The 22,762-nt window shown below is 38.1% G+C and overlaps 1 protein-coding gene across 1 annotated transcript in view; it reads left to right on the top strand.

The window, feature by feature from the left end:
- Positions 1 to 22,244, top strand: part of GABRG3 (gamma-aminobutyric acid type A receptor subunit gamma3) — a gene marked incomplete at its 5' end in the record, with an annotated part of 443,827 nt that extends 421,583 nt beyond the window's left edge. Inside the window, 4 exons of the mRNA XM_032226074.1 lie at positions 12,047 to 12,199; positions 16,995 to 17,191; positions 20,879 to 20,908; positions 21,966 to 22,244. Of these exons, the coding sequence (XP_032081965.1) occupies positions 12,047 to 12,199; positions 16,995 to 17,191; positions 20,879 to 20,908; positions 21,966 to 22,244 (659 nt within the window). The remainder of the gene's footprint in view (positions 1 to 12,046; positions 12,200 to 16,994; positions 17,192 to 20,878; positions 20,909 to 21,965) is intronic.
- Between the last annotated feature and the right edge of the window lie 518 nt (positions 22,245 to 22,762).

The following is a 22,762-nucleotide window of genomic DNA, read 5'->3' as shown; positions in this document are numbered from 1 at the left end:
GAGGACTTTGGACCACTGAACAACAGGACTTTGTTAAGACCAGGGACAATGCAGCCATCTACCAGGAGATTTTGGATCACTTCATGCTTCCTTCCGCAGACGAGCTTTATGGGGATGCTGATTTCATTTTCCAGCTGCCCACACTGCCAAAAGCACCAAAACCTGGTTCAATGACTATGGGATTACTGTGCTTGATTGGCCAGCAAACTCTCCTGACCCAAACCCCATAGACAATCTATGGGGCATTGCCAAGAGAAAGATGAGAGACATGAGACCGAACAATGTAGAAGAGCTGAAGGCTGCTATTGAAGCCTCCTGGTCTCCCATAACATCTCAGCAGTGCCATAGACTGATAGCGTCCATGCCACGCTGCATTGAGGCAGTAATTGCTGCAAAAGGGGCCCAAACCAAGTACTGAGTTCATATGCATGCTTGTACTTTTCAGAGGTCCGATATTGTTCTATGTACAATCCTTGTTTTATGGATTGCATGTAATATTCTAATTTTCTGACATGGTGGATTTGGGGTTTTCATGAGCTGTACGCCATGATCATCACAATTTTGACAAATCACAGCTTGAACTATCTTGCTTTGTATGTAATGAGTCTATCTCATATATTAGTTTCACTTTTTAAGTTGCTGAAATAACTGAACTTTGCACAATATTCTAATTTTTCGAGTTTCACCTGTATACTGTATACTTAGGATGATAACTTTAGGCAACAAAAAAGAGGAAAAAGGGTACAATTTATTCTTATGGGATACATGGCATAAAATATGCTATTTACGGAGTTTCTATATGATACTTGTGTAAAGAATTATAGCCATAAAAGAATACTTATTACCAAAAAGATAGTAAGTTACTTATTTTCTGTCCATAGTTATTTGTCTACATTCATTTCCATACTACTTGCCATACACTAAATAAATAAATTGTACTATTATATCCCTTCCACATTAGAGAGATTTAATGAAGTAAGTGCCTTGACTTGCTTTGTGTATTACTTTACTAACATTCAGTAGAGCCTATAATAGGAGTGGATACTTGAACAGCAAAAAGGAAAAAAAAGGATACTATTCATGTTGTGCAGGATATAATGCCTAAAATATGTTGCTTATAAAATTTACTGAAATAATCCTTCCCTAAAGAATTGTAACCTTTAAAAGCATTTATTTACAAGATGGTCATTTTAGTGTTCGTGTTTTTATTTTGTTCACCATCTGGAGCTAGCAAATCTGGCAACCGTATGAGTTTGTTTAATAAAGAAATAAAGAGATGGTTGAAAGCAGAATTAAGATTCTGTTTGTGCCATATTAAAGGCAATTTTAGAAAGGTTTAGCAAGCAAAAATCTTTGGAACAGCCAAAAAGGAATAAGGAAAACAATCTTCTCACTTTGAAGACTGGAATCATTGGGGCTTCAGGGCAGGCAGTGATAGCTGTTTGACTTTTGGCAGGATTCACCAAAAAAGGGATTATGAGTGACAGATAGCTATCATTGCTGCATTACTGCAAAGACTTCATGGCCTCCATTTCTCCAATTCCTCATGGCCTTTATTAGTAGTGAAGAGTCCTTTGATCTCCCCAGGACATAGAAATAGCATCTGATAATAAAGATGTATAGATGATGGCTAATCTGGCTAATCCATTTTGTTTAAGACTTCACTTTTAATATTTCTGGTCCAATGTTTTTTTTTCCTATATATACTTTGAGATTTATAAATAAATTCATTGAGCTAAAGCACTGAGTTAAGAAATATTTTACACTATAAAAGTACATTTTTGAAAAAAAAAGTAAAGTCCACTTGAACTGAGTTTGATTTCTAGTAATTTGTGGTGGTGTGTGTTTAGTCCTCGCATGTACGACTGACAGCCAGCAACAGCCAAGCCGCACCTGATAGGCTAAGGTGCGCCTAGCTGAGCGTGGGCTGCCAGACGCGCACCTATTGGCCTCCCTGCTTGACAGCTCCGTATAAATAGCTGTCAAGCAGGGCGTGGTCCCGATCTACTGCTAGCCTGTTCTACTGTTCAGTTCTGTTCTAATAAAGTTGTTGATTTTACCTCAGGAGGCTCCTGCCTCATTCTTCCTCGTTCCACTTCACTGGCGACGAGGACGGGATCCACAGGCCCTGACTTAACAGCCCTAGAACAGAAAACATAGAATTCGTTTTCTCCTCTCTCACACTGCTGAGAAGAGTTTCATGCTTGAACCATGGCTGCAATGCCCCTGTTTGCTCCTTTTGGAACCGCCGGCGAGTCATGGGCCAGGTTCCTGGAGCGGTTCGAGTGCTTTTTAATAGCTAAAAACCGGCAGGGATATTCGCAGGCGCGCAAGTACAGTTTTTTTCTCAGTGCCTGCGGTCCCGAAATGTTCGGCACGGACTGAGCTTTCATAGCTCCGAGGCTGGTGTACAAGCTTGGCTGGGACGAACTAATGGCCGGCCTGAAGAACCACTATGCACCTACCCCTTCCAAGCTTGTTCGCCGCTATGCCTTCCGGCAATGTGTTCAAAAAGACACGGAGTCCGTCAGCCAGTTACTCCAGTCCCTGAGAACCGGGCCGATTCAATGCGAATTCCCTGACTTGGACGACAATTCATGTGCGGGGTGTGTGACATCCGGTTTAAGCGGCAGCTCCTGGCAAAGGTGGATATCACCCTGCCACAAGCTGTGGATGAGGCGAGGGCAACGGAGCTGTCCGAACAATCTACTGTTGAAATGTCCAGATTCCCGCCTCCACCTGCACACAGAGCTTGCCTCGTTGACGAGCTCGCACCACTGAATGAACCTGATGAAGAGGACCAGGTTGACTGCCTGAGGGCCATCCCCAGACAACAGCAGCAGTCACTGTCTTGCCAAGCCGCGGCAGCCGCCACTTACCTAGGTTGCGGAGACAACCATGCCCGGGCATCCTGCCCCTTTAAATCGTCTGTGTGCCGCCACTGCAATAAGAAAGGGGACCTAACGTAGGTCTGCCAGGTCTCTCTACCGCTGCCTCTTCAGCCCAAAGTCCCTCAGCTGTCCTACGGCCAGCCTGCACCACTGCGGACCCTGTAACCCCGCCGTCAACAGTGCTGGCATGACGACTGCTTCGCCGTGCACAAGAGTCTTCCTGCCACTCCTGCAGAGTCGGTCAGCCAGGCAACGGCCGGGTCTAAAAAGATAACTCTGTCCCTTCTCATCGAAGGGTCACCCTGCATGATGGAGGTGGACTTGGGCTCCTCCTGCTCCCTCCTCTCATGGGTAACCTTTTCCCGTCTCTGCCCTGGCACCTCGAAGGCCCAGCTTTCTCCCCTGGACACTGTTCTACGGGACTACCAGGGGACTCAGATTCCTACCCTGCGTTGCTATGTGGTGCGGGTGGAGTATAGGGGATTGGTTTGCTGCCTGCCTGTTCTAATGGTTCAGAAGCCACTGCTGGCTCTGCTGGGCCTGGATTGATTCTCCCCACTGGGCCTATCCCTGTCTGGGGTGCACCTCACGGTGGACACGCCCCATGGCATCGAAGACATCCTGGCAGATTATGCCGATGTTTTTGATGGTAAGCTGGGGGAGTACAAAGGGACCCCCATGTTTCCCCTATTAGGCTGAAGGCCCGGAGGGTGCCTTTTGCCTTCAAGCCAAGGTAGATGCGGAACTTGACAAACTGTTGGCGCAGGGCATCCTTCGGGGAGGGGGACCTGGTCTGGGCCAAGAGCTACTCTGTGGATCCTCGGTGGGTGCCTGCCGCCATCCTGCAATAACTGATCCCTGTTCCTACAGGGTCCACCTACCGGATGGCAAAGAGTGGCGGCGCCATGTGGACCGACTAAGGCACTGCCTACCTCCAGAGGCCTCGACTCAATCCGACCCGCAGAGGCCAGCCACCGTCGCCCAACAGCCAGCCTCATGCCTGCCGCCACTCTGCATGAGGCCTTCCCCCAGTCAGGTTTCTCCTACCCAGTTACCGCCTCCCGGCAACCATTTGCTCCAGCTCAGCCCGACCTTGTTCCCCTGTTCGCCCCTACTAGGCCTTCTGCCACCAGCCTTCTTAACCCAACCGCCCCATACTGGCAAGTTTGTATTAACCCGCCTACTCAGGCCGCATCCCCGCCTCCTGGCCTACCTGTTTCTGGGATTCCGCCCTCCGGACTAGGCCTTCGTGATGTCACCCGGAGCTCCACTCCCTTCAGGGAGGAGCTGCTACAGAGTCATCTTACCTCTCCAGCACCGCCTCCTGAACTGAGGCACTCGGGGCGTGTCCACCACCGTCCCACCTATCTTCGCGAGTACGTATGCACTACGTTTGTGCATGTGCCCTCGCTGCGGGGGGAAGAAGTGTTTAGTCCTCGCGCGTACGACTGACAGCCAGCAACAGCCAAGCCGCACCTGATTGGCTAAGGCACGGCTGGCTGAGTGCGGGCTGTCAGACGTGTGCCTATGGGCCTCCCTGCTTGACAGCTCCGTATAAATAGCTGTCAAGCAGGGCGGAGTCCCGATCTACTGCTAGCCTGTTCTACTATTCAGTTTTGTTCTAATAAAGCTGTTGACTTTACCTCAGGAGCCTCCTGCCTCGTTCTTCCTCGGTCCACTTCAGTGTGGAATGTCCATGTTGTGATTTGTCCTTTGCCAGTCAGCCTGCACTACTAAAATGTCTTGGTGATCTCCCAGACAAATACACACCAAGTTTAACCCTCCTTAGCTTTGGGATCAGTCAAAATTGCTAGGGTCTGTCACTGGATTAAAAAATAAATTACTCGGATTTTCGTTTCATTTCTCACTGACTTTTAAAAGCCATTGGTTAGGAAATACAAAAACATCATGCAAAAAAGAAATGTAAAAAGGTGGGTTTTTTTAGAATTAGAAATATTTTGAAATGTAAAAACTTTTTTACATTTTTCAAAATATTCATATGGATGAGAAGGTATTGATTGCCAAAAAAGTAGTTCTTAATGAAAACCTCTGGTCTGTGATAGATGTTGAATGCAAGTTTCAATTCTATGCCAGGGTGTTCACCTCTTCTGCACAAAATGGTACTTTTACTATCTGAAGGGGCTTTCATTTTAGACTATGTCTTCATTACGTGTGAATAAATATTTCAAGAAGTTCAAATATAGAAGAGAAAGAACAATGGGGACCTTTAAAGACATTTGAGAGTGCCCCATTCCTAAGCTAGCATTTCCTTTCAACTTAAAAGATGAAATGAAATTGATTATGTACTAAATATCAGGCAGCAGCTTTTCAAACTTTAGACAGTGTCATTCAAGAAAACATTGACATTTTCTTGAGCCGGTGAAAATGCTACAATCTGCTGAAGAGAAATGAAAGATTAGTGCCTCAGGAAGAGTGAGTGCCTCTAATGCAAATTACTCTATACTGACTCATGTCATATAAACACCGTTGAGTTGAAAGTAAAACCACATTTCTAAATGTCAGGGGTGGGGGGAGAGATTGTTCTACTCTATCACCCAAGGGATACAGTGGTTCTAAAAATAACTTCAAATGTTTTAACAATGACAACATCTTAATACTGTCCTGTGAATGTAAGGGAATGCAAGCCTTTTTATAGCCATTATAAATACTTCATTCAATCTACAGTCCATCAGCATAAATGCTTTTATCTAAATTGTTCCCAATACATTTCCCACTGCTATATTTATAGTGGTCTATTACTCTGTAATCCGAAATTGAAGTTATTATGAAAACCACAAGGATTTACTTCAACTTGCAACCACAAATACAAAAGAGGCCATCATCACTTCTTCATTCATTCTTCTGGAAGCAGAAATCCAGCTTATTGCTGACTCTCCACCAATTCTTTTTAATGTGGAGGTTTAAGGTTCATTATCCCTATATGTTCAGGATATTGAAATAAACAGTACCTGAAGTAGGGTAAAAGGGATCAATTCCACCTGTTTGAAAAGAACTGTGGTATTTTCTGGCATCATCCAACATTCACCATTTGATAACAGGCGAGGAGCAAAATGTCAGATACTCACAGCCACTTCACTGCACATTTAGAATGCAGTTTCATCTTTTTACCACATGCTATACTAAAGCAAAATGTGTTTTCTTGCTGAGTGTCAGAAACAGGGGAAGATAGCCAAGTAGATAAGGCCAACTAGTAAATGCTTCTTGAAGATCAGTCAGGACTGGGGATCAGATGCCTTTTTAAGGTACGATCACCTGACTTTCCATTGTAAGAGAAGAACCATGTTAGTTTATGGATAGTCAAAAATCAAGACTCTGGTCTGGTCAAACCTTTTAAAACTAACAAACTTAATTAAAACTTATAACTCCTATCAAAATCTTCCTGAATTTTATTTCTTTCTTCTATATGAATTACCTTATCAAAGGAGTTCGAAAGGGGAGAGCGTTCCTAATTGTGTTCCTTTGTACAATTAACAAAGGAAATGAACAACATTTCACTGCTGAACCAAAGGGAACATGCTCAATCTGAAAAGACTGGGTGGGGGAAGGGTTGTTTGCTAGAGTTCACACTAGCCAATTCGACACCACAATATGATGTGGTATAAACCATGGTCTTTTGGATTTGCATCTTGATGTTAAACAGAAGTGTAGTAGTCATAAAGTTCATGTCTTAGTGTTGCAATACATACTTCATCATTCTCTGGGATTCCTATTCTGGGATTGTCAGTAAGAGTAAAAAAAAGGAGATAGGTTTTTCTCGCGCACATTGAAAGGTAAAATGGGACTTCCATGTGCCTAACAGGACTGCTTAGTCCACCGTCCACCCCCAAAAATGAAAGTCCTTTGATCATTTCAACTTGGTAGCCTTGAATATATGATTCCATGAGGCCTCCTTCAGCCTTGCAGAGAGTTGTGTCATGTATCTGGTCATCTGTGAGCTGATGACTTCCTTTGCCCCACGTTCTTTTAATTTAAAAAAATAGGGGACTGACATGCTGTGTGTATGTGAGAGCCAAACAAAATAAAACATATTTATATCTAACAAGGTCACTGAACTCATAGGGCTTTTGTAGGCAGACATTCTTAAAAAATCAAAATGGTAGAAAATGGTAGAAAACTAAACAGGGCATTGTTTTAAAAAATCTTGCTAGGGGAAAAACGTAAGTAGGAAAGGATTAAATGAATGTCAGGAATATCACCATTACTTTTTCATTTGGCAGATGGGAGTTCTGTAACTGTTCACATCCAGTATTCAGTCAGCAATGTTGTGATTTGGGAAGGACCACCCTGGTAGCCATTTTGTGAAAGCAAGAACAACATATCCTTAAGGTTAGAAAGGCATCCCCTTATCCAAAAAGATGGGAAATGGGTTGAAGGCTGTTTGTTGTTGGGAGAAGTGCAGAAATAAGCAAAAGAGAGAGGGCCGAATGAAGCAAAGAATCCATCCCTGGAAGAAGGAGGAAGCAGGTAGGCCAGAGGTAAAGCCATTGAATTGATGTGGTGGGCCTGAGTGCAGATTGGGACTAGCTTTAGCTGCTTTAAAATTTAAACTTTCATATATGCAGCAACCCTCTAATTTTTCCCAAAGCCCTCTTGATTTACGCCCTAAAATCATTTGTTTCTTTTTTTCCAGTTCCTTAAAAGGTATATAATCCAAGTAACCAATAATTGACCATTAAAAGGTATATAATCTAAGTAACCAATAATTGACCATGAAATATTTGGATGTAAGGCAATTGAATTCCTGGAGAAAATTCAAACACATTGAAAGAGATGGGGGAAGAGGGAAATTCATATTGAAGTTGTTTTACTGTTTAGTGCCCTGTGACTGTTCTTCTTTCTACTGAATATTTTTAGTATTTTGATTACTTTGTTCTACAAGTAGTCCCCGACCTACGACTACAGTTGAGTCCAAAATCTATATTGCTAAGCAAAACATGTGTTAAGTGAATTTTGCCCCATTTTATGATCTTTCTTGCCACAGCTGTTAAGTGAATCACTGCAGATGTTAAGTTATTAACATGGTTGTTAAGTGAATTTGGCTTCACCATTGACTTTACTTGTCAGATGGTCACATAAAGGGATCTCGTATCCCTGAGACACTGCAATCGTCATAAATATGGACCAGGTGCCAAGCATCTGAATTTTGATCATGTGACCATGGGGATATCGCAATGGCTCTAAGTGTGAAAATGGCCATAAGTCACTTTTTTCAGTGCTGTTGTAACTTTGAACAGTCACTAAATGAACTGTTGTAAATGTACTTTAAGAATCTCAATCAATACAATGCATAAAATAAGCAAGGAGACATTTGTAAAAAATAGAACTTAGTACTATTTTTCTTTTAAACCAACTGCATAAAATGAGTGAGTACAATCAACCAACAAGGCTTTTGGGGATATGTTGAGCCTAGACATTTTATTTGCAGTGCCTGAATTGATTGAGGTAACCCAAATGTCTACCTTTGTTGATCTTCATTTCAGTAGCCCTATTTCAGTGGAAAATCTTATTTTGGATCAAGGAAGGGAGGAAAGACAAAAGAGAAGAAAGGCAAAAGCTATATATATTACTCCCCAAACTATTGCATCTCAACCAAAAATCTGCTTCTAAATTGTGTTCTGCATTCTGTTTACCTTTGCATTAAAAACTGTATCTTTCAATAGGTGTTTAAGTGAAACACTGTTGAGTAAATTTCACCGCATAGACAGCCACAAAAGAAAGTTTAAATACCTGGCAGTTTTAGAAATGAAACAAATGTAGTAAGACTAAATTTGGGAATAATTCTCAGCAATGTTGGTTCATGATGAGACAGTTGGCTCAGCAAGAGAAGTTGGGTCCCCTCCCCATACCCAGCCAAAAAAGTTTTTTCTTTGATTAGTTTTTTTCTTGGTTGTTGCTAGAACCATAATGAAGTTTTTTGTCAGTTTGAATTGCAGCTAAATGGGAAACAGTCCCAAGAAAACATGGGTATGAAAACTGCATCCTCTTGAACAAACAGATTGAAAAAAGCACTTATGTAGATAAAGGCTGAACAGAATATACTTGTAACATGAAATGAGAGGAATAAAGAATATAGCCTTGAATGCAATTGCTACTTCAGGACTTAATCTTCAAATCAATCCATCTACTCGCTGGCAATGAAATTATATCCTTAACTGTAATTCTTTATTATGCTTCTTCTTATGTGATAATTCCAAAATAATCAATACGATAGCAATAACCACTTTGTTTTCCTATTGTTATAAATCATTGTTCCTCCATAAGAATTCCCACAGTGGTTCACATGATAATAATTGAAAAATCAAACAATTCAAGTTTCAGGGTTGAAATGAGGGGTCCTTGGTGTTCTCAAAGCCTGGTTGTTTTCTTCCAGATGTTTCATTACACAAAGTAGGGAATATCATCAGTGCAATTCAAGTCTCAACTCTAGTCTACAAATTCAGAAATAGAAGTCATATTTCTCTAGAGTTTTGAGTCCTGTATGCAATGTAATTTGGAAAAAAAAAACCTCATTGAAATTGTAGATATTTCATAGCAGACATACTTTCCACTAAGAATAGCACTGTCAGCAGGGTTGAGCAGAGAATTTTTTTGAACCAATTCAAGTTTTGAGGCTCTTTTATGAGTCACACCCAGATAAAATACAGTGGTAATTGCTATAGTCACTTTTCCTCCACTAACAAGCACAATTGGTGAATCAACTACTGCTGATGAAACAATACTCAGAACTCTATCCATATTTAATCTATGGCTCTGCCTTTGTAGCTAATTGGATTTTTAATGGGCACAATGATTCATAAAGACTAGAGATTTACTCAATTATATAAATGGAGAAAACTTTTAGTTTTAAACATTAACATCTATAATTCCTTGCTTTTAGCCAAAATGTTGGATGCGTTGAAGTCCAAAATATTAGGAGAGCACTACTGACCTAGATATTTTATGTAAATATTAAAGAACTTCCACTACTAACTACTACTACTACTACTACTACTACTACTACTACTACTACTACTACTCTGTTTTCCTGAAAATAACACATCTCTGGATAATAAGCCCAATTGGGCTTTTGAGCGCATAAGACCCCCCTTGTAAATAAGCCTACCCCAAAAATATTTAAACACATGTGCAGCTGGTTCCACCATTTTCTCTGGTTGTGCCTTGTGCCACACTCCTTACCTACCTCCATTTACTCCTGCAGCTGAGCAGTGCTTTGATTGAAAAGCATCCAGCTGACGAGCAGCAGCACAACACAGCAGCAGCCATGAGATGACCACGCTCGCTGCCTCCTGTACCTTAAAAATAATAAGACCTCCTCAAAAATAAGGCCCAGTACAAGACCTTGTCATATTTTCAGGGAAACACTGTACTACTACTACTACCACCACCACCAGGAAATATTGCAAGATGTTTTTCATATAAGAAGGAAAATGTTATACACTTCTATATAAAACTTTTCACAGACTCCGGTGATAATTCTGAAGAAAATCTTCTTGAAAGATGAAAGAGAATTATCACATTCATTTATGCTACCACAGAAGGAACTATTTCACCAGAGAGATCTCTGTCACAGAGCAAGTTCTAAATTCAGTATTAAATGGATATAAGCAACTTTATAACCCAATAAATGCCTGGAAGTGACCTGCCAAAGGAGCACAACTAAAGCTGATATTTAATTATTGATATTTAAATCTGCTTCCATAATCAATTGATTTATAATTAGCTACCTAATTAATAAATGAAACATTTTTTCTTTTTCACATTCCCTATTTTGCTAACTTTGATATCATCTAAGATGTACAAGGATCAAACAACCATACTGAGCATGAACTTCTCTACACAGCTAATATATCTTTCAAGTGGGAAGTTTTCTGGCACAATTAGAATGATTTTCAACTCAGAATAGCTATGAGTGACATAGATTCATTCTGCACAAATTGACTATGATATAACCCTTATAATTCATACTGTCCTCATAATACAAGAGACTACTTACTACATAGAGTAATTGTACTAAATGTCAAAAGAAATATCAAATTTCCCACCCTGGATGTTCACTCTCAACTCTATCCCTTTGATTAGTCTCCTACACTTTGTTAACTCTATGTCTTTAATTTAAAAGACTATTTGAAATTCTTATAGAATCTATCTTCTCCCCCTCTCCCCACAGTTTTGGTTATGTTTATTTATTTATTTAGGAAACGGATTTGCCTCCCATCTCATATCCAATGATTCTGGGTGGCTTACAGCATAAAATATTAAATCAGAAAATACATTAAAATCAACAGTCATGGCAAGCAGTAGATAAGGTCATTAAAAATTACAAACCATCAAAACCAGTTGGGAAAAGTGGAAGCTAGACACACATGTTGTTGGGAGATGGGATGAGGATTTAATTCATTAACCACTCCAGTATGAAGTTCTCCCATTGGGTTTAGAGAGCCAGGTCTAGAGGCTATTTCAAAACATCAGAAGGATGAGAGCCAATCTCACCTCTGGAGATAAGATGCTTCAGAGGGCAGGAGCCAATATTTATTTTTATGAATCCAGAACTTGCATTTTATGTACATCCCATTGGGACTGTTACAAATTTCATAGCTCTGAATTGATTGTTTGATCGATTGATCCGTCCATTAGACAGGTGTATCTGTACAAATACCATAACCTCTGGTGCATTTAATATGAAGACAGTAGTTCTTTTTGTGCTACCCATCAATTACACCACTGTCCTCCATGTGTGCTATTTTCTTTGTACCACTATGGCACAGAGTAGACTTGGTAAGTTTTTCTTATTTTTCAGCAGTATAGAGAAGTAAACTACTTCCACCATATAGTCCATTGAGAATGAATTTGAAAATTCTTAACAAAGGTCAGCAGGGCAGATCTGTTTAACAGTGCTTTGGGAAATCTCAGGATTGTTGAACCAGTTCCGCGTTGTTGCCAAGAAAACTATATCAAAATGTCTATGAATTTGAAAACACTTGGCCCTCCAGCCTATTGATCTTGCCATCAGAGATATAAGGGGTTCTGTAATCAGGCAATGCTGAGACTCAGGGTTAACACTACAGATGGTTGTGGGAATATTATTTATTTGCTTTAATTACATTTCCAATGATATCAATTTTTTATTATTGCAGGTGATTATATAGTCATGACTATATACTTCGAGTTAAGTAGAAGAATGGGATACTTCACTATTCAAACATATATTCCCTGTATATTAACTGTTGTCCTATCCTGGGTATCATTTTGGATTAAGAAAGATGCTACACCAGCAAGAACAGCCCTAGGTAAGATAACTGGGGTTTACATATTTTATTCATTCCTCAGCCTGCTGAGGATCCTTTCTAATGTATCTCCAATGAATAATTGTTTTATTTCACTTGATAATCATGCTAACAAATGTTTATACTTTGCAAGAATTCCCCTATTCATGGTTCCCAGCCCCTGGTTGCAGAAGTATTTGAAAGATTAATTCTCATATCATTTTCCTGGCGTTCTACTATTAATCTCTCAGTTTTTGCATCTTCTTAGCTTTCCTTCCACTGTTGTTGATCACTCTACAGTATCCAAAGTGATATGTGCTAAACTTCTCCTTAGCCCCATCTCCCCAAATTTAGCATGAAATGTCTATGGAGATTCTCAGTCATCCATGTCATGGTTGTCCCAAAGATGCTTTTTCAAAAGGTTGGAAAGCTGGGCTTTCTTTGTTTTTGCTTGAAGACATGTGTTCATCACAACTTTACTTCAGGTTGGATGCTGAACAGAAGATTATGGGGTGGAAAAGAACAGTGTTTTTAAATATATATTATTTGTGCAATCATAATATTAGGTTAAATACATAGGTTCTTATAAAGGGTATGAACACCATTGTTCATCAATAATTTAACTAGACAACCAGTCAGGTTTTTTTTACTCCTTTTCTTGCTTTTAAGAATCCTAACCTAACCCTGATCTCAATCCTTTTCTCTAGCAGTCAGCATTTCATGATCATTATATAGTGTTTTCCCAAACTTTTGTGGGACCCTAACCCTTTAAAAATTTTGGTACTTCTAAAACAAATTTGGCTTCTCCAAGCTCACTGGAAACTTCCTACTGTGATCCTAGTTCCTGGCATACCTAACATGTTAAATGTTTTTAAAAAATATCCCTTACCCTATTGATCAGAATTCTGTGGACTAATAGAGAATATTTCTCAGTTTTCAATGTTCTTTCTGTTATGGGAGTATTCTAAAAAAGTGACTAGAGTTCTATTAGAGATCAGTTTATCAAACAGCCTCTTTTACACAAGGAGTTATTAATTCTCAATAAACACTTATCTGAATATATCTAGACAGAAAGAGATTTACACCAATGCTTATATATTGTATTTTCCGAGACTATTTTTCGATATAGAAAAACGTGGCCTACTGGGGCATGCAATGAGAATATCTATGACCCTTTTTCGACCCCCTAATTAATTTGATTCTTGTTGTGACTCTTTTGAGTAGCAATATTCTTAAACAATTTGTTTTTTGACAGCTATGAACACATTCATCTTCATCTGCCTTGAATTTCCATGTTTAGCATCAAATGCTTTGGTCAACAGGGCATGGACTGTATAGGATAGTCATGAAACTTAGTAGTTTTCAAATGTATTAGCAGCTAAACAAATCTGCAACATTACCTTCCATGCACTGCATGACAAGATGGTGATAACTGGAGTAAGTGGCTACCTGATGTTCCAAATATTTGCTTCCTGCTAGCTAATGCTCTTTTTCTGTAATTTTACTACTTATAGCTTTTTTCCACTGAAGCAAACCTTCTTACCCACTAATATGAACCAGACCCAATGTGTTTTCATCATATGTAAGCTTCCTTTGACAATCTCACAATCTCCTAAGAGAAGGCAAGGGATTTTATAAAGGAAAAGTGAAGAAACAATATGTGTACTGCAAATGTGCATATGTTGCTTCACAGCAGATCACCGACTTAAAACTATCTTCTTCCTGCACTTCCTACTCAGTAATACTCTTCAAAGATCTCACCTACTGTTTCAAAACTTAAAGGTTCTCACTGAGTGAAACTAAATTGGAGGTCATTGACTTATTTCCAATAAAATAATAATAACTTGTTTGAGATTCAGAGTTCTCTACATGAGCTAAACATGGCCCTCCTCTGGCTGACTCAGAGAAATGGAAAAGTCTTTACAATATGCACTATGGAAAAGCAATTTCCTCCTTGTGATTTTATATATTTCAGGTATAAGCTTACAAACATAAGATATACATTGCTGTGAAAGCAATGTTCTCAAGAGCTGAGCAAAATCTTCTTATATGAAATTTCTCACAACCCTGTGCCTAGTTCCAGCAAATCTTTGTGTTATTTTCAAATTCTACCTACTTTCTACCATGTTGGTTTTGGACCCACCAAAGGATTGCCAGTGATGTGGATCTGCATAATGGTTGCATGGGAAAGAAGTCAAATCAGCAGACTTGCAATCTGGGAGTCCTGGACTCCTGGTTCTTGCTCCAAGTGTAGTTAAATACCATGGCAAGGAAAGCTTTTGCCTAGTTGCACCTTCTGTGTCAGTTGCAATTTTACCTGGAACACAGTACACTGAAGGCAGCCATCCAGACCCTTACCATCTTTTTTTGAGTAATTAGATTACTCTAACTTGCTATACATGGGCTATCACTGAAGATTATGTGGAAATTTTAACTGGTCCAGAATGCAGTAATGCATGTGTTTAGTCGCTTTGTCATATTTTTATCATGCTTCTTTGCTGCATCAGATTATTTAAAAGTTTCAGCATGCAAGTCAAGTTACTGATTGCTATCTATGACATTCTATGCAGCTCAGAGCCTAGATATTTTAGAGACTGCCTTTCCCCATTAGTTTCTGGCCATCCTACTGGATAATTAGGGAGTGTCCACTAAGGATTTCTATCTCTGTCAAATATACCTGCCACTCTTTCGGAAAGACTTGTTCCCTTAAAATATACATATTACCCACCCATGTAGTGTTCCCAAACCACCATAATTTATAGTTCTTCCAGAGACTAATTTGGAGACTAGTTATAACTAACAAGACCATACTGAATTACTTCAGTTTATAATTTGTACTATTGAGTTGCAAAATTAAGTTGGTTATGGATGTTATGATTTTAAGAAATCACAATAGGTTTCAGGCAATAAACAAATTACATTAATCAATATAGAAATACAGAAATGATGCATAGATGTAAGAATTTTGCTGTAAAACACTATCCTTTACTCTCCTGTGTAGAGTCATTGACTCACCTTGTTTGTTCCACATAGCTGCAGTGGGAGGGGGGGGGGGTATTTCAACAGAAATAGTAAAATAATGCCTGATTCCAAATATATTTCAAGAGACATTTGTCTGCAATTTAGCATGCTGATGAAAATAACCTTAATATTACTTAGTGAATTACTTGTGAAAGTTAATTAATGTTATTTAACTAGAATGAATAGGGAAATTTACTGGCCCCAAAAAAGTTCTGGATTTCACTCTCTTAATTCAGTTATGATCCATTGCTGTAAAATTTAATGCATCTGATGATATTAATTTTAAAAATGCTGGGAACGTGCTCCAATTGTATGAATTAAAGATTTCATCCACTTTAGCAAACTCTTAATTTGCAATACAGGGTATGTTGTAATAAAGAATGCACAGGGGAAAAAATAATGAGCAGAGAACAGAGATGTCAAATAATTTATTGAAGTGTATACTGCAGTTCCTGAAGCTTCCAAAAAAATATTTTCTTTCATTTGCTTCCTTGATAAGTTTTTCAAATGTTAAGAGTTCAGCCACAGAAAAGTACAGGTAGTCCCAGTGGTAGGTTCCTACGGTTCGGCACGGTTCAGCCGAACTGGTAGTGGTTTGGCAGCCTGTTTTCGTTGGAACTGGCAGCAACCCAGGCCTGCCATGCTCCCAAACCAGTTCAGGTAGCATCATAGGCACCGCCATCTTGTTTTTTGTTTCTTTACATGCTCAGAGCAATTTTTATTACATTGCAGACGTACACACAGCATGCATCAAGCGCACGCAGAACGCCAATGAGCGAACAGGCAGTAGTGACTGCCGGAACCCAATCCTGGGTAGTCCTCAACTTACAACCATTTGTTTAGTGATCATTCAAAGTTACAACTGCACTGGAAAAAGTGACTTAGGACCCTTTTTCACACTTATGACCATTGCAGCATTTCATGGTCACGTGATCAAAATTTGGGCTCTTAGTAATCGGCATGTATTTATGAAGTTGCAGTGTCTGGGAGTCACAATTTGAAACTTTCCCAGCTAGCTTCTGACAAGCAAAGTCAGTGGAGGAAGCCAGATTCACTTAACAGCCACATAATCCACCTAACCCTTAACAGGTATGGCAAAAATGTTCATAAAAAGAGACACAATTCACTTAACAATTGTCTTGCTTAGCAATGGAAATTTTGGGTTCAATTGCGGTCAAAAATAAAATACTACTGGTATACTATATTCTATATGTCTATTTTTTTCTTTCCAGATTTTTCCCCACTCATTCATTTCCGTTTTTTTTTAATTGCAACAATCAGTTCAATGAGGGTGGTGTTGATGAATCCATCCATTTCCATTAAGGTGCAATGATATAACTAACTCTTTTGGCATGGAGGGATTGCAGATTTCTGTCTATATTATTGAAGCATCTCAATTCTTGTGAGCTTACCAATAATATTTCTAAATGTAGCTATACAGCAGTTTAAAATTCAGATGATGTCTTTTAAAACCAAATATGAAATTGGGTGGTGATTTATGAATATTTTTTCTATATCAAGTGTGATCTTATGAAATATGCTGTAATGGGATTTGATAACATTTAAAGATCTTCATAATAATTGAAGAATATAAAATATGAAAGACAGTATAATGCAAAAATGCTCATTATCCAAGAGATATCATCAGGAACAGAAATTCCAAAAGATCTAATTCCTTAAGGAATCCAGGTTACAGTCTAACAAAACTCATACTCTAATAAAGTAAGGTTTTGTTCTAAAAATTGACGATAGCTGCATTTCTGGAAATATTACAAGAAAAGTATGTTTTGTTGTCCAGGTATCACCACAGTATTAACCATGACAACGCTGAGCACCATTGCAAGAAATTCCTTGCCGCGTGTTTCCTATGTCACTGCAATGGACCTTTTTGTGACCGTATGCTTCTTATTTGTCTTTGCCGCTTTGATGGAGTATGCAACCCTGAACTACTACTCAAGTTGCAGGAAGCCACACTGTACAAAAAAGAAAAAGTCGGTAAGATAAAATCCTATTGAAAATGCAGCACAATTCTTCTGCATTATCACAGAGATTAGTAATTAATTGGATTTAGACCTTAAACAAACACTTTGGCTAATGCCGTCTAATAAGAGGAATATATTGTAAGTGTTCTTTGTACTAGAAATGCACAGAATTTCACATTTATTTTATTCTATTTCATTTTATCCCAACTGAAAGTGATATTCATGAGATGTGGAGCTGTATAAATATGATTCATTGATAAATACCTCTAGTATTTTAGTGTACTATACAGGAATTCAGGGATCTGTATATCTAATGTAAAATGATCATGCCTTATGAAATATTGAATTAATTATAACAAATTCATAAATTACAATAATGACAGTGGATCATCAGAGTAACAAGGGTCTGGTCTTAAAGGTAGTAACTGTTCAGTTTAGTCATGCTTCTACTGACAACCTTGCATTTAAATTCTACAATGATTTTATTCAATCTTAAGTCCAACTGCTAGAAACAATTGCATTATTTTGAAGTTAGTTTCTTGCAAAACTTTAATCTGTAAATAATACTAACATTGACCATGAGACTCAACAATGGGTTGATGCCATATTATCAATCAATGGGGTTTTTAAAAAATATATTTTTATTATTTTTACATTTAAAACAATGCAGTACCGTGAAGTCAAAGCGACCATACATTCACTTCCTTAAAAAAAACCTTTTTCTAATTTAATGAGAATATTCTGAAATAGGAAAAGAAATTTTGGTAGTACATTTATTTTTATGACTGCGATCCTACCAATCAGGGACAATTGTAAGTTTTTCCACATTTTTAAGTCTGTCTTAGTTTTATTGATCAGATTAGTATAGTTGTCTTCTTTGATGGACACACACCTCACAGATAAATGTATACCTAGATATTTGACTTTTTTGACAATTTGGATACCCAATTTCTTCGTTAACTCCTCTTTCAATTTGGATGTCATATTTTTAACCAGCATTTTAGTCTTTGTCATATTTATCTTTAAACCCGCTACTTTCCCATACTCTGTCAATTCCTCAAAAAGTTTCATACCAGACTTTTTAGGATCCTCTAACACGAAAACTAGATCATCCGCAAAAGCCTGTAACTTAAATTGTTCCTTTTCAATTTCTAGTCCCTTTACCTGTTCCTCTTTACGTACATTCCTAGCTAGAACTTCTAAGGTTAATATAAACAGCAGCGGGGATAGGGGACAACCTTACCTTGTACCTTTCTGAATTGCTATACTTTGCGTTAATTCACCATTAATTATTACTTTGGCTTTTTTATTTGTATATATTGCGCTAATTGTGTTTATAAATTTATCTCCAAATTCCATGTGTTCCAATTGTTGATGAAAAAATTCCCAGTTCACATTGTCGAATGCCTTTTGGGCATCGAGAAAAAATAGTGCAACCTGTTTTTCATTATGCACTTCATAATATTCGAGAATGTCCAGCATAATTCTCATATTGTTTTTAATTTGTCTTTTGGGGAGGAATCCATTTTGATCTGTGTGGATGAACAATGTGAGGAATTTTTTCAACTGTTCTGCTATTATCAGAGCAAAAATCTTGTAATCTGCATTTAGCAGTGAGATTGGTCTGTAATTTTGTATAAACATCTGATCTGTGTCCACTTTACATAATAATACAATGTTAGCCTCCATCCATGATAATGGTGTCTTCGCCTCTTTCAACACAGCATTATAAACTTCCAACAGCATTGGAACAAGTATAACCTGGAATTCTTTATATATTTCTGCTGGCAGTCCATCCAGCCCTGCAACTTTATTATTCTTTTGTCTTTGTATGGCCTCAATTATCTCTGATGTTTTAATTTCTTCATTGAGCATATCATTTATTTCCTCTGGTATCTTTGGCAGATCAGACTTTTCCAGATATTGTAGTATTCCTTCCTTTGTATAGTCTTGGTTTTCTCTATATAATTGTTCATAGAACTCTTGGGTAATTGTTTTCTTTTCCTCTAGTTGATAGCAGATCTCGCCTTTTTCATCTTGTAATTTATTGATCCAATTCTCTTGCTTCTGCTTCCTCAGTCTATAGGATAGCCACCGCCCCAGTTTATTTGCATTCTCAAAGAAATTTTGTTTTGCTTTTTTTATAGACTGTGCTAATTTTGCTTTTTCAAATATAGCCAATTCATATTTAATCAATTCCATACTTCCTTTTATACTTCTATTTTGTGGTTTCTTTTGAAGTTCACTCTCTAAATTTCTATATCTTTCTTTCAACTCTCTTATTTTTTGATTCTCAATTTTTTCCCCCTAGCTGTAGCCGATATTGTGACCCCTCTTATAAATGCCTTAGTTGTATCCCATAAGTTTTGTATGGATGTGTCTCCTGGCCAGTTTTCTTTGAAGAAAAATCTCAATTCCTGATTAACTCTTTTAATATATTCCTGATCATTTAGGATTGTTCCATTGAATAACCAACAATAACTGTCTTTTTGTTTTTTTCATATAATCCTCATGGGATATATCAACATTAATATAGTTTTAAAACAAAAAAAATATTTTAAAAGTAGAAAAGCAACAAATTCCTGGCTTTGCTCATAAATGTATAGCCTGGTACATTTCTATTATTTTCCTGCTCGCTGCAACCTTTCCACCTCTATAAAACATGACTGTGAGATTCCTCACAACTAACTCCAAATAAAGTTTAGCAGACACTTAATTGGTATTGATGTTCATACAAATAGAAATGACCAGGTTATTAAAGCCCCATAATACAATACTGCAAAATGTGACAGTTTTTCAGCTAACTAGAACCTATAATACAAACCTTGTTTCTTTGTTTGAACTAGTAGAATTTATTTTTGTTTTTATTTGATTTGATTTGTCAATCATTTACAAAATAATAGGTATAAGAATAAACATGAGTGAGAATGAAATGGGTACAAATAAATGGGGACAGTAGGACAGGGATGGTAGGCATGATGGTGTGCCTATGCCCACGCTTTACAGATCTCTTAGGAATGGGGTGAGGTCAACAGTAGACAGTTTAAGGTTAAAGTTTTGGGGGTTTGAAGATGTAATAATAGAGTCAGGTAGTGCCTTCCAGGCATTGACCACTCTGTTGCTGAAGTCATATTTTCTGCAATCAATATTCTCCCATAATCACTTCCCTGTTATCTCAAAAAAATAGTTACTTTGTTTTAAATCCCTGAGAATATATTCATTTATGTTCTGTAAACAAGAAATCGGTATTTGAAAATTCACTTCTACTTGAAATCAATACAAGGTTAGGATTAGGACTGGTATTGGTGTTAGAGTTACAGAAAGGTTGGTGGGAACCACCTTTTCCCTTGTGGTAATTGCAGCTGCAGCTGAATCATATGGCTTGCTCTGCTGAGTTGAAGATTGCAATTTAAATTAAGCATTTCCCCATGATATCCATGAAAAGGTAAAGCATATATGTTTACTTGGATCTTGTTGTATAAAGTGGACACTTATCAGAAATAAATGGGATAAGTTAAGGCAACTCTATTCATGTTTACTCAATAGTAAACTTTCTGAATGAATGGAATTATTCAAAGTAGATACAAATAAAATTGTGTTGTTATGGAATCTTTTATGATTTCCTTAATAATTAAAATATTTTATAAATGTATTGTTTTATAACTTGTGTTCTTATACTTTACTTTTTTATTTATTTGAGCTGCCTGATGTCAGCTTTGGTCACATGATGGTGAGTAAGAATATTTTAAAACTTAGGTATTTTATTTATAAACATCATATATTAAATACCATTATAGTTTTAATTAAACTATTATTATTACTCAGTCTTAAGAAGCATGCCATCATAGTGCATCTTAAATCTATATGTTCTCCTTACCATTTCACATGGGAAATCAGCAAAATTGCCTTTGGGTTTTTCCCCACTGTTGAGTTCAAAACATTATTCCAACACAATATTTGTTTCAGACTTTGCCCACCCCTGTTCCGTGTCTGTTTCCAATCACTGCTTGATGTCAATAAAGGGAAATGTATGCAGTGGTGGGATTCCAAATCTTTTCCTACTGTTTCTATGAGAGTGTGCCTTGCACACGTGCACAGCACTCAAAGACCACCCTCGATGTCAGCGCTGGTGAGCTGTGTTTTAGCTCAGCTGAGGCACAGCAATTCGCTCTGCCATGTAAATCAGCTGAGCTAAAAAACAAGGGAATATAGAACAGGGAACAATGGGGGCAGGAGGGTGGAGCCAACCAGAGGTGGTATTTGCTGGTTTTCTGAATTGCTCAAAATTTCCACTACTGCTTTGCCTGAACCACTCCAAACCAGCTGAATACCACTTCTGAATGTATGGCAAAACCTAATTCATTTTATATACTTTGAGGTTCCCCATGCATGGAGGTAGATTAAGAGGCAAAATATTTCCTTAATACCAGCACAGAAAATCTGGCATGCATCTGACTCACCTGTACACTGAAACCAAGGTGAAGAAAAGCTCATGGGAACATGGCAGAAAATAGATATCATTTTATGTCTCTTTCATAGTGGTATGCAAGTAGGGAAAGCCCTTTTACACCTGAGTGCCCTCCAGAAAAAAATTGTGCTGGATACTGCATCTGCCAACACTTACTTCCACTCACCACTGCTTTGTGACATTCAGATGCATTTATCTTGACATGTAAAGTGTCAAAGGAAAGCTGGGCAACATGGTTTCTTTGGATTCCCTATTTTAGGAAACTTCAAGACTTCTATTGTTGCCATGGTACAACCTCTTTGTGTCTTTTTTTCTGCAGAATTACTCTGTGTTAGAGATGAGACCTCCCCCTACAGTCATCGCACTGAACAATGCCATGTACTGGCAAGAATTTGAAGACAATTGTATCTATGAGTGTCTGGATGGGAAAGACTGTCAGAGTTTTTTCTGCTGTTACGAAGAATGCAAATCAGGTTCCTGGAGGAAAGGGCGGATACACATAGACATCTTAGAACTCGACTCTTATTCCAGAGTCTTTTTTCCCACGTCGTTCCTGCTTTTTAACCTGGTCTACTGGGTTGGATACCTCTATCTCTAGAAACAGTGAAGAAAACTGTGTTTTTCTTATTTCTTTGGGATGGGGAATATGTGGAAAGACAGATCCTGAATGGTTTCATTCGAAAGCTGAAAGATCACCTTACTTTTTCTCATTCAAGAAAAAGCCGTTTTTATTGATTGTTTTGTCTAAAAGGAAAAAAAGTCACTTATTTGAGGTTTTTTGCTAACTACATCTGACACGATCATGTAACAATGTTTATCTTAATTGTTCTCATACAATGGAGAAATTGCTGTTTTCTTTGGGTTACAGTTAACTATGTAGCATACAGATAAGCAAGATAGGGATGTTTCGAATAGTCATTCTTACGTTATTTCTGTCTTTTAAACTTGTTCTGGAAGCAAATTTGTATTGGTACAAGTTCTCCACAACTTTGTTTTGAGGAGGATCTGAGTTCAAGGAAAAGTCTCTCTCTCTCTCATTCACTTCACAGGTTTCAGGATGTTCTCTCTGGTCTTCTTCTGAGATGAAAAGGCATGATTTCAAAAAAAAATCTTTGC

Source organism: Thamnophis elegans, chromosome 11 (assembly GCF_009769535.1).
Source record: "Thamnophis elegans isolate rThaEle1 chromosome 11, rThaEle1.pri, whole genome shotgun sequence".
In the NCBI taxonomy this organism is placed as follows: Eukaryota; Metazoa; Chordata; class Lepidosauria; order Squamata; family Colubridae; genus Thamnophis; species Thamnophis elegans.
Note: the sequence above shows the minus strand (reverse complement) of the source record. Positions and strands in the feature narration are given on the sequence as shown.